Source organism: Garra rufa, chromosome 7, assembly GCF_049309525.1.
Source record: "Garra rufa chromosome 7, GarRuf1.0, whole genome shotgun sequence".
Classification (NCBI taxonomy): domain Eukaryota; kingdom Metazoa; phylum Chordata; class Actinopteri; order Cypriniformes; family Cyprinidae; genus Garra; species Garra rufa.
This window is the reverse complement of record NC_133367.1, coordinates 43,448,210-43,459,876: the sequence shown is the minus strand read 5'-3', so window position 1 is coordinate 43,459,876 and position 11,667 is coordinate 43,448,210. Positions and strand designations below refer to the sequence as shown.

The 11,667-nt window shown below is 35.7% G+C and overlaps 1 protein-coding gene across 1 annotated transcript; it reads right to left on the bottom strand.

Moving 5' to 3' along the window:
• Positions 1–118: 118 nt before the first annotated feature.
• LOC141338306 (creatine kinase B-type) lies at positions 119–11,282 on the bottom strand. The gene is made up of 9 exons (XM_073843842.1): positions 11,190–11,282; positions 10,987–11,033; positions 7,763–7,961; positions 5,689–5,849; positions 3,499–3,631; positions 3,271–3,427; positions 3,062–3,185; positions 1,969–2,158; positions 119–958 (listed from the first exon to the last, which is right to left on the bottom strand). The coding sequence occupies exons 1-9, from the start codon at positions 11,221–11,223 to the stop codon at positions 798–800; spliced, it is 1,206 nt and encodes a 401-aa protein (XP_073699943.1). The 5' UTR covers positions 11,224–11,282; the 3' UTR covers positions 119–797.
• Positions 11,283–11,667: the final 385 nt, after the last annotated feature.

Sequence of the window (11,667 nt, the reverse complement as noted above, 5' to 3'; positions counted from 1 at the left end):
CATTTTTGAAACTGACTTCATCCAGTGTTTAAATTTTCGTACTAGAAATGTATGCAAAGTAGCGCATATTTCATTAAATAATGCCTCATTTGCATATTTAAACCTAACATTTTAGAAAATTTGTAATAGAAAAAATGTTTGCATTTATCAATGCAATCAATCAACTGGGAAAGTAAGGTGATAACTATTAGTTTTTTTGTTTTTGTTTTTTACCCTATTCACCTGCAGTGTCTCACCTTTAAGTCTGCAATGAAAATCCAAAACGCCCATGTTATGTTTCAGCCCCAAATTGAAAAAAGATAATAAATATGAAAGAAAATTAAGCCTGTATTGTGACATTTTCAAGAAAATGTGTGTGTGATGGACCTAAAATAGGCTACTCTTATAGTACACTCTTATAAATAAAGGGCTTCACGGTGCCATAGAACTTTTTTTGTCTAAATGGTTCCATAAAGAACCTTTAACAACTGTTTCACAAAAGGTTCTTTGTGGCGAAAGAAGGTTCTTCAGATTACAAAAAGGTAAGAAAGTGATGTTTTTTTGATTGAATGGTTCTTCTATGGCATCACTGAAGAATCTTTTAAAGCACCTTTATTTTTAAGAGTGTAGAGTTAAATATAATTCTTTATGCAATTCAAGGTTTGTGAGATTCAATAATCAACTTGCATCAAAAACGTTTGATGAACATAAACTTTTTGCAAAGTCCCTTTTTCATCATAGTGTTGATCAGAACAAAAGACGTTTCTCCAGAGCAATACTTCAGTTCTCATGAACCAAAAAGCCTCCTGATGGCTGCTTCACTTCTGAGCAGGAACCAGGTCATCAATGCCACCGTTGTTTTCCAGTCTTTTCTCCATTCGGATGAGAAGTTTGACCCCATCCACGACTATCTGGGTCAGCTCGACTTCATTAAAACCAATGGTCTGCAGGTTGCTGATTTTGTAGATGTCTGGACAGCCTGCACATTAAATACAAATAAATAAAAAACAATTGAAGTTTGCTTAGTGTAGCAACTAAAGTTTCCATTCAGGAACAAAATAGATCAATCTTGAAAAAATAGCAGTGGCAGCTACAATGTAATTATTGCGTGACCCTGGGCCACAAAACCAGTCATATTTATACATCATCTGAAAGCTGAAATAAGCTTTCCAGTGATTTGTAGTTTTGTTAGGATAGGGCTATTTAAAAATCTAAAATCTGAGGGTGCAAAAAAATCTAAATATTGAGAAAATCACCTTTAAATTTATCCAAATGAAGTTCTTAGCAATGCATATTACTAATCAAAATATAAGTTTTGATATGGTAGAAATTTTACAGAATATCTTCATGGAACATGATCTTCACTTTATATCTTAATGATTTTTGTCATTAAAGAAAAATTGGTCATTTTGACCCATACAATATATTTCTGGCTATTGCTACAAATACCCCTTTGCTACTTCAGACTGGTTTTGCGGTCCATTTGTCCTTGCCATCTCCTTTTTGAGGCCGTGATTAACAAACTTGGTGTGAGCAGGATTTGCTTAATGTTGCATTAAATGTGTAGAAGGAATATAAAAAATTATAGGTTTTGAAGAAATTAAAATGGTGGGAGCCCATAGGTGCATTTAACTCAGTAGACTATTTTAGTAGAAGTAAAAATTTGGACTGTCTGTGGCACTAGAAAACTTAGGAGAGACCGCAAAATTGCCACCAGGAAAGTTGAGACCTTTCCCAATCAGTGTCCCAAATTTCTTATTCAAATTTTTTATATGTGCCATAGACTTCCATAGCAGAAGAAAAATAAAGCTGTGTCTAAAATCGCATACTCTCTCACTCTGCTTTCACCTATCATTTTGTATGATCCCTCTTATTTTGCTAAAATAATGAACATTTTGCAGATTCTGCAATGCATATTCGGATGCATGTTAGTCTATGGTTGATGTCATGCATGATTTTACACTCCAAATCTTATGACATTTGCCATACTAGTTGCTTCCATCTGAAGTCGTAGTCTGTCCAGGATGTCATCCAGGCGTTTGTTCTCGGCGACATACAGCAGTCTTACTGTGACGCTTGCCTTCAGGCCTGTGCCAACCTCTGCAGGAGAGCTGACCACCCAACCCAAGTGAGGCTTCCAGATAAACGGATGTCTCACTTTCTTATAAAGTGTCTCCAGCTAAAAAACAAACATGTTTTAGATCATTGGTATGAGCAGAATAGACCATGTATAATATATATTTATGGCATGCCTCAGGGCTCAATATTAGGACCTTTTTTCTTCTTAGTGAAAACATATCAGCCCAGACAGCACACGAACATCTGCAAGATGTCTGTTAAAGATCTCTTGATCTGGAAAGCATCGGCTGTGTACAAACGTCTGGCAGACGTCTGTAAGATGTCAATTTTACATGCATTCTAATTCATAAACATCTTAAAGACCTCTAATAGACATCAGTTTGACATCTGATAGCAGATGAGCAAACTATGTCTTGCAGATGTCAAATAAACATCTCCGAAATGTACCCTGATAGCACACGTGCATCTCAGAGACGTTTATTTGACATCTGTATTTACATCTGGAAGACATCTGGAAGACATCTGCAAGACGTAGTTTGTCATCTGCAATATTTCAATTAGACATTTCGTGTCAGTTGTCAAATTGACGTCTATTAGATGTCTTTAAGATGTTTATGATTTAGAATGTATGTACAACTGACATCTTACAGACGTCTGCCAGATGTTTGTACACAGCAGATGCTTTTCAGATCAAGAGATCTTTAACAGACACCTTGAAGACGTATGTGTGCTATCTGGGTATGTGTGCTATCAGAGCCCAGATAGCACACATATGTCTGCAAGAAGTCTGTTAAAGATCTCTTGATCTGGAAAGCATCTCCTGTGTACAAACGTCTGGCAGATGGTTGTAAGATGTCAGTTTTACTTACATTCTAAATCATAAACATCTTAAAGACATATAATAGACATCAATTTGACATCCAATAGGAAACATCCAAAATATGTATTGCAGATGAGCAAACTACATCTTGCAGATGTCTTGCAGATGTAAATCAAAACTAACCTTCAGCACATTGACGCAGATAGATTTAAACGCATCTTGCAAGCAGGCATCACTTCTATAAGACACCAGTTTCAGATGGTCTTCCATGTTCACCCAAATAGCCAGGGTCCCGTCCTTACTTAACCTGATCGCAAGGCAAAAACACACACTGTAATTGCTTTGAAGCAAGCATGTACAAACATAAATTATGAACTCATAAATTAACCAACCACAGTGCCCGAGAATCAGGCCAGTCACGAGCCACACCGATCTTTATCAAAGACAATGGTGGGGAGTCCATCACAGCCTTGCGGTCTTCACTCTCATGGCTGAGCTCATCTATGGAGTAAAGCTTTCCTGGCAGGTCCTCACCCAGCTGCTCTAAAACTACAAAACAAGTTCTATTAGCATAAAATACTGTATATCCATCTACTTAGACTCATGATCAACTGTAGTACCTGTTTTGGCCAGTGTGTGGAGCTGTCTGCGCTCTCCTCTGCTGCAGTGCGTGGGGAAGGAGAAATCCTCAATGCTGCGGACTGCAGTCACCTCACAACTCAAAGCATATGCCTGGTCAAAGTCATCACCACCCTACGCACATAAACACACATTTCACACATCTATACCATGTTACCACAGATTTAGCACTGGTCTACAGCTCTCATGACTATATAATAATCACAGATCCTAACTAGATAAAAAAGCTTGTCAAGACAAACTTTAGGTTGGCTTGAGAAAGCCTGCTTTGAAAGTTTAGAGCAGCTTAAAGTTTTGAACTTTATATAGATAGATTAGCATGTTGCTAGCATGATTATAATGTAGTTAGCATGTTTCTAACATTTGTCTAGCATGTTTAGTATGTTTCTAGCATGAGTAACAAGTTACTAGCATGTCATTAGCTAGTTTCTAACATGATTAGCAAGATGTTAGCACGTTTCTAGCATGATAAGCAAGTTGTTAGCCTGTTGCTACCATGTTTCTTACATAATTAACATGTTACTTGCGTAATTAGCAAGTTGCTAGCATGTTTCTAGTATTATTAGCATGTTATTGGCATGTTTCCAGCATTATAAACAAGTTACTAGCATGTTTCTAACATAAGTAAGTTGCTAAGATGTTTCTAACAATATTAACAAGTTGCGAACACGTTTCTAACATGTTTCTATCATGATTAGTAAGTTGCTAGCACGTTTCCAACATGATTAGCAAGTTGCTAGCATGTCTCCAGCATGTTTCTAGCATGATTAGCAAGTTGTTAGCCTGTCGTTGCCATGTTTCTTACATAATTAACATGTCATATTTGCATCATTAGCTAATTTCTAGCATGTTTTTAGCATGATTAGCATGTTATTGACATTTTTCTAGCATGATTAGCAAGTTACTATCATGCAATTAGCATTTTTCTATCATGATTTGCAAGTAGCAAGCATTGTTTCTATCATAGCAACATGTTTCTATCATGTTTCTATCATGATTAGGTAAGTTGTTAACATATTTCTAGGCTGACTAGCATGTTGCTAGCATGTTTCTAACATGTTTCTAGCATGATTGACAAATTGCTAGCATGTCTCTAACATGATGAACAAGTTGCTAGCATGTTTCTTACATGATTAGCAAGTTACTAGCATGACATTAGCATTTCATTAGCAAGTTGCTATAATGTTTCTTGCATGTTATTTGCATGTTTCTAGCATGATTAGCCAAGCAAGTGGCTAGCATATTGTGAGCATGTTTCTACCATGATTAGCAAGATGCTAGCATGTTTCTAGGCTGACTAGCATGTTGCTAGCACGTTTCTAACGTTTCTAGCATGATTAGCACATTTCTAGCATGTTTCTAACATGATTAGCAAGTTGCTAGCATTACATTAGCATGATTGACAAGTTACTAGTATGTTTCTAGCGTGATTAACAAGCTAATAGCATGTCATTAGCAAGTTTCTAGCATGATTAGCATGTTGTCAGACTGTTGCTAGCATGTTTCTTTCATAATTAACGTTACTTGCATTATTAGCATTTCTAACATGTTTCTAGCATGATTAGCAAGCAAGTTGCTAGCATATTTTGAGCATGTTTCTAGCATGATTAGCAAGCAAGTTGCTAGCATATTTTGAGCATGTTTCTAGCATGATTAGCAAGATGCTAACATGTTTCTAGGCTGACTAGCATGTTGTTAGCACGTTTCTAACGTTTCTAGCATGATTAGCAAGTTGCTAGCATGTTTCTAACATGCTTATAGTCTGACTAACTAGTTGCTAGTGTGTTTCTAGCATGATTATCAAGCTACTAGCATGTTGCTAGCATGATTAACATGTTACTATCATTTTTCAGGTGAAACGTCACCAATATTTCCATTTGGTCTCCATTTAATCTGATTGTTGATGTGAGGTGTTGTCTATAGTTATAGAGGGTTTGCACTTACATCAGGGTTTGGTCAGTTACCCAGATGAGCGGCCATATTGGTGATACTCAGATGTAAACAACAGCATGGATTGCAGTGTTTTTTCCAGGTTCTAGCAGTTAGTCCAGCCCAAAACATGACAATAATTGACCATTTTTCAGCAGCAATAATCGGCTAAATATCCAAGTTTGTTCGGTGCCACCAATATGGCCGATTGATGACGCGTCGTGAAAAGAACTTTTTCTTACCTTCAGGTTGTCATAATTGAAGTCGCTCTCTTGAACAGCATCACTGGTGACCTTGTATCCGTGGTAAGACTCAATAATGCGATCAAAGAAGTCACAGAACAGGATATAAGACTGAGCATCTCCTGCTAAACAGCCCACTGCTTTTATTCCTGTGGACTGACCTGTCAGACGAAGTCAGACAATGACTAGATATTAGCATATTTTGATTGCTTATTCTGAGAGAAAGGTGTGGCTCTTGACAAAAAGTTCATCAAAAAGTGAATTCACAAATTTTTCTTTCTCAGACTTGGTATAGCAAAAATGTGTAACTTAAACACAATATTCAAATGTCAATGGAGCACTTGTAGTACCTTCACAGAACCCCAGGGGTCCACAGATATATTGAAACCAGGACTTAAGGCAATTTTGTTACCAAATGCCCCCAGAGGGAAAGTACAACTTCAAACCTGAATAGATCTAGTCCCTTGTAAACAAACAAGTGCAACTAGTTGTACTGACTGTGCATGTAAATCTTCAAAGTATATTTTTAAAAACTGTACTTGCATATAATATTAATGAAAATAAAAGGCCACTTAAGAGTGCTTAAACTAAGATACTTTCATGGCTGATTCTTAATAAATACACTTTTAAAATGTGCCCTTTATAATAATGTCAAATTAAAGTTTTACTTTAAAGTACATTTTATTTCATTCAGTTAGGTCTAAAATTCTAAGTATTGCATCTAACATGCAATTGTCAACATTAAATTCATGTCACATTAATATATTCTTTAAGCATATTAGAAAGCCGGACCAGAAAGTAAAAAAAAAAAAAGAAGTTTTAAAAGTTTTAAAGTTTTAACCAAGTCTGATGGTTTTCAATCTGAAATAGTTTGAAGTTTAAAGTAGTTTTAAAAGCTTAACGTTTGATAAATAGATAGATAGCAAGTTACTAGCAGGTTTCTAGCATGACTAGCATGTTGCTAGCATGTTTACAGCATGATTAACATGTTCATTTGCAAGTTACTAGCATGTTGCTAGCATGATACGCATGTTAGTAGCGTGATTTTTATCATGATCAGCATGATACTAGCATGTTGTTAGCATGATTAGTCAGTTACTAGCATGTTGTTAGCATGATTAACAAGTTACTTACATGTTAGCACATTTCTAGCATGTTTAGCATGTAACTAGCATGCTGCATAGTACTAACACATTGTTAGCATCATTTGCAAGTTACTAGCATGTTGTAGAATGATTCTAGCATGATTAGCATGTTACTAGTATGTTGCTAGCATGATTTTATCATGATAAACATGTTGCTAGCCTGTTGTTACCATAATTAGCATGATTAGTGTTAATAGCCTGTTTCTAGCATGATTAACAAGTTACTAGCATGTTGTTAGCATGTTTCTAGCATGATTAGCAAGTTAGTTCAAATTAGTTATAAATATAGCACATAGAAGGTGAGTTTGATTGAGTCTCAAGGGATTCTGGGAGTTTTGTCAGTTGGAGTTTGAATAGTGTTGATCTGTTGAACATTCCCTCAATGCAAGTCTATGGGATTTTTCCCAGTTTTAATCGTCATTTTTAGGAAAACCGTAAGTCCGATCAGTTAGAAAAGATCCAGCAACTGGAGTCAGATCAGACTGAAGATCTGGCCTGAGTTTGGAGTTTGGAGAGTTAAAGCTCGAGGAGGAGGAGCAGTCTGAAGATCTGGGCTGAGAATAATAATATTAGGTTTAAATAGCATTTCAGTAAGCTGTCTTTCTCAAGCTAACTTAATAAGTACTCATTTTTAAGAGTATGCTAATGTGTGGGCCTTAAAGACTTAATAAACATTAATGATGTCTTCAGATTGATCCAGTATTCGCCTCTTTGAGGGCAGTGGCTGTACACTCATTCAGATAGTTTCGTTTCTCTGCAGTCTGCCGCTGTATAACTGTAACTGTTCATTGGAGATTGTGACTCATTCTATGAACTGATGGTTCATTTGAGATGCATGAGAATGAATTTCGATACTTCATACTGACAAATACACACACACACACACACACACACACACACACACACACACACACACACAAATAACTCACCCGGATCCTCAAGTCCGGGGCGTATGATATCGTCAAAAATGACGCCGCTTTCAGTCGCCCGGTTGAACTGTCTCGTGTACATGTGCAGGTTGAGGATCCGGCCCATGACGGTGCGGTTTCTGTCCAGGTTTGGGAACTCGTCTTTAGGGGAACTTCGGATCAGATTGAACCTGCTCATCGGGTCCCGAGGGACTAAACTCTAGGCAAAAGACATCAGACAGATATTGTTATTAATATATTTAAAGTCAATAATATAGTTGTTTTTATTAGACACCATACTGGACAAAATGTACATTTTGTAATAAAAAAAAAAGTCAAAATGAGTCAAAACTGTGCTTGCATATAATATTAATGAAAATAAAAGGCCACTTAAGAGTGCTTAAACTGAGATACTTTCATGACTGATTCTTAATAAATACACTTTTAAAATGTGCACTTTATAATAATGTCAAACTAAACTTTTACTTTAAAGTCCATTTTATTTACAAGTTAGGTCTAAAATTCTAAGTATTGCATCTAATATGCAATTGTAGCCTAACATGTTGTTAACATGATTAGTAAGTTACAAGCATTTCGTATCATGAATAGCATGTTACTAGCATGTTGCTAGCATGAGTAGCATGTTACTAGCATGTGCGACCATGATTACTAAGTTTCCTAACAAGTTGTTAACATTATTAGTCAGTTACAAGCATTTTGTATCATGAATAGCATGTTACTAGCATGTTTCTAGCATGAGTAGCATGTCATAGCATGTTACCATGATTAGTATGTTCCTAGCATGTTGTTAGCATGATTATGTCACTAGCATGTTTTTTTTAGTATGAATAAGAAGTTACTAGCATGTTGATAGCATAATTAGCATGCCACTAGCCTGTTGCTACCATGTTGTTAGCAGGTTTCTAGCACAATTGGCATGTTACTAGCATGTTACCATGATTAGTATGTTCCTAGCATGTTGCTAGCATGATTAGCATGTCACTAGCTTGTTGCTACCATAATTAACAAGTTACTAACATACTGTTAGCACATTTATAGTATGATTCTAGCATGATTAGCATGTTACTAGCATGTTAGAATGATTTTATCATGATCAGCATGTTGCTAGCATGTTAGTCACAGATGATAAAACATGGTTTTATCATGATTAGCATGTTATTAGCCTATTGTTAGCATGGTTAGTCAGTTACTAGCATGTTTCTAGCATGTTGTGCAGTTACTATCATGTTACTAGCAGGATTACCATGTTGCTAGCATGTTTCTAGCATGAATAGCATGTTACTATCATGATGTTAGCATGATTAGCATGTCTCTAGCATGATTGACAAGTTACATTTCTAGCATGGTTAGCATGTTACTTGCATGCTGCATGTTACTAACATACTGTTATCATCATTTGCAAGTTACTAGCATGTTGTAGCATGATTCTACCATGATTAGCATGTTACTAGCATGTTGATAGCATACTTAACATGTCACTGGCATGTTGCTAGCATGTTGTTAGCAGGTTTCTAGCACAACTGGCATGTTACCATGATTAGCATGTCAATAGCATTTTGCTAGTATGATTAACAAGTTAATAACATGTTGATAGCATAATTAGCATGTTGCTAGCATGTTGTTAGCAGGTTTCTAGCATAATTGGTATGTTACTAGCATGTTACCATGATTAGTATGTTCCTAGCATGATTCTAGCATGATTAGCGTGTTACTAGCATGTTTATAGCATGATTGAACCTGCTCATTGGGTCCTGAGGGACTAAACTCTAGGCAAAAGACATCAGATGTTAATATTAATATAAAAAAGAATATTAAACATATTTTAAAGTTTTAAATAAGTTTGAACATTTTCAGTCTGAAATAATTTGAAGTTTAAAGTCGTTTTAAAAGCCTAATGTTTTATAAATAGATGCATAGATAGATAAATAGATAGATATATAGATAGATTTAATTAATAGTTTTAATCAACTATAGTAACCGTTACCATAAAGAAGTATACTTTAAGTTTATTTTATTAAGTATACTTAAGTAAGGTTCAAGTATATTTAAGTATACTTTATGTAGTAAGTATACAAATATGAGTGTACTAGTAGTTTACTTTTAAGTGTACTATTTCAATACTTATTAGGACTAAATTGGCCCACTTTCTAGTGTATAAAAGCATACTTTTAAGTATAACGGTAGTAAACTTTGAGTACACAACTAGTTTACATCTATGTTTTCAGTTTGTACTGCAAGTATAATAAAAGTGAACTTATAATATACTGATAGTTTACTAATTCATTTTTTTATGCATTTTAGTGCATATATATGCATATTTTAAGTACAGTCTCAGTAAACTACCAGTTTAGTAGTTTTATACTGCGAGTATACTCGTAAGTTTTCTTTAAGTCAACTTTACATCATACTTTAAGTATACTATTATGTCCCTATTTAGGTATTAATTTGTATATATTTTGTTATATGAATATCTGAACATACAAAACATCAAAAGAAAGAACAGAGTATCTGCTTGTAAACAAAAACATTTTATTCTAGCTTCATGCATTCTTTTTTATAAACACTTGAATGTGGGTAAGTTTTATAAATAAACAACATTTTGAACAAAAAGACTATTGATGATAATCAAACCATAGATGCGGTCAACACCCCAAAGCTTGACAGTCATTATTACCTCTTCATGGGTCGACATTTTATTCCATAACGTTACACAGTTTGACATATCTATGGTTTTGATGCTGTTATTATGTCTGACGATTGTGTTAGATTACATGTGGAGGCATCTGTTGTTTCGGTTTCTTCTTGTGTTTTGTAATTCTTTTTAAAAGCGCCCCTAGCGCATAACAATGAAAACACAGATTCTCAGACCGCAAGTATAGCTCAAATATACTTTTTCTAAGTATAAGTCAAGTATACTTAAATGTCATTTTAAGTATATTTCTGAGAAGTACCTAAAAGTATACTCAAGCCCTGATGTGAACAGTGTTCATTGTGCATTAGAAACGAACACTGCCGTTTTGAACCAAACTACCTCTCAAACTTGCCAGAAATGCTCAAGGTTGTTGTAATGCTCAAGGACGTGGTTGTGGCGATCCATTTGAGATCACTGAACAATACAACTGCCTGGCAGCACTCTTTTTTTTTTCGTCCACAAACAGACAAGAGTACGGGACTTTCCACTAGCTGGGTGTAAATGGGTTTGGTGTATTTGTGAAGGGGAATACCTCCAACACAGGCCTGTATTTTGACTCCTTTGGGTGCTCAGTAGGTGCTGAAACAGAAAACAAGACATGAGCGATAAACCTCAAACACATCTACATTGGTGCCACACTAAATTGTGTTGTCTTATTTTAATCTAAAATGAGTGGGTATAAATCCATCTCCACCACCATGCAATGCCATCTCATGCATTCAAAATTTGACTTACGTTTTATCATCCACATTTTTTCTCGTTTCCACATCTTGAGCTTTCGTTTTTGTTTGTTTTTCTTCCTGAAAACACTTCCACAGACACACTCCAGCCAACAACAGCTTAGACGCAGCGGCGGACTATAGCTATGAATAGCCAGTGGGGCTTATTGTCATATGAGTGGCTATTGTCCCATCACCCATCACACAAAGCACGAGCACCCATTCCAGTGTCATGTTGCCTGTCTGTAATAATCCAACTATTTATATGGTTGTGTCAGTGTCATATTTTACATTGAAGCTTAGGTAAAAACACTTAGAGTGTAGGTCTGTACAGTACTAGAGACAAAATAGTTTTTGTTTGGTTCAAGTGAAGAAATTTCTGGGATTCTCCATTGGAAATAGATGTACATTTGAATAGATAACATGCTTTGCATGCACACACACAATATGTGCGAATGTGGTTTAGCTGTTTTTGTTCATTAGAGGGGAAGTAA

Coding starts and splice junctions, on each gene's coding strand:
- LOC141338306 (XM_073843842.1), bottom strand. CDS start 11,223: ATGTGGAAACGAGAAAAAATGTGGATGATAAAAC. Junction 11,034..11,189: donor AAAAATGTGGATGATAAAAC/GTAAGTCAAATT, acceptor TTTCTGTTTCAG/CACCTACTGAGCACCCAAAG. Junction 959..1,968: donor ACTTCAGATGGAAGCAACTA/GTATGGCAAATG, acceptor TTTAATGTGCAG/GCTGTCCAGACATCTACAAA.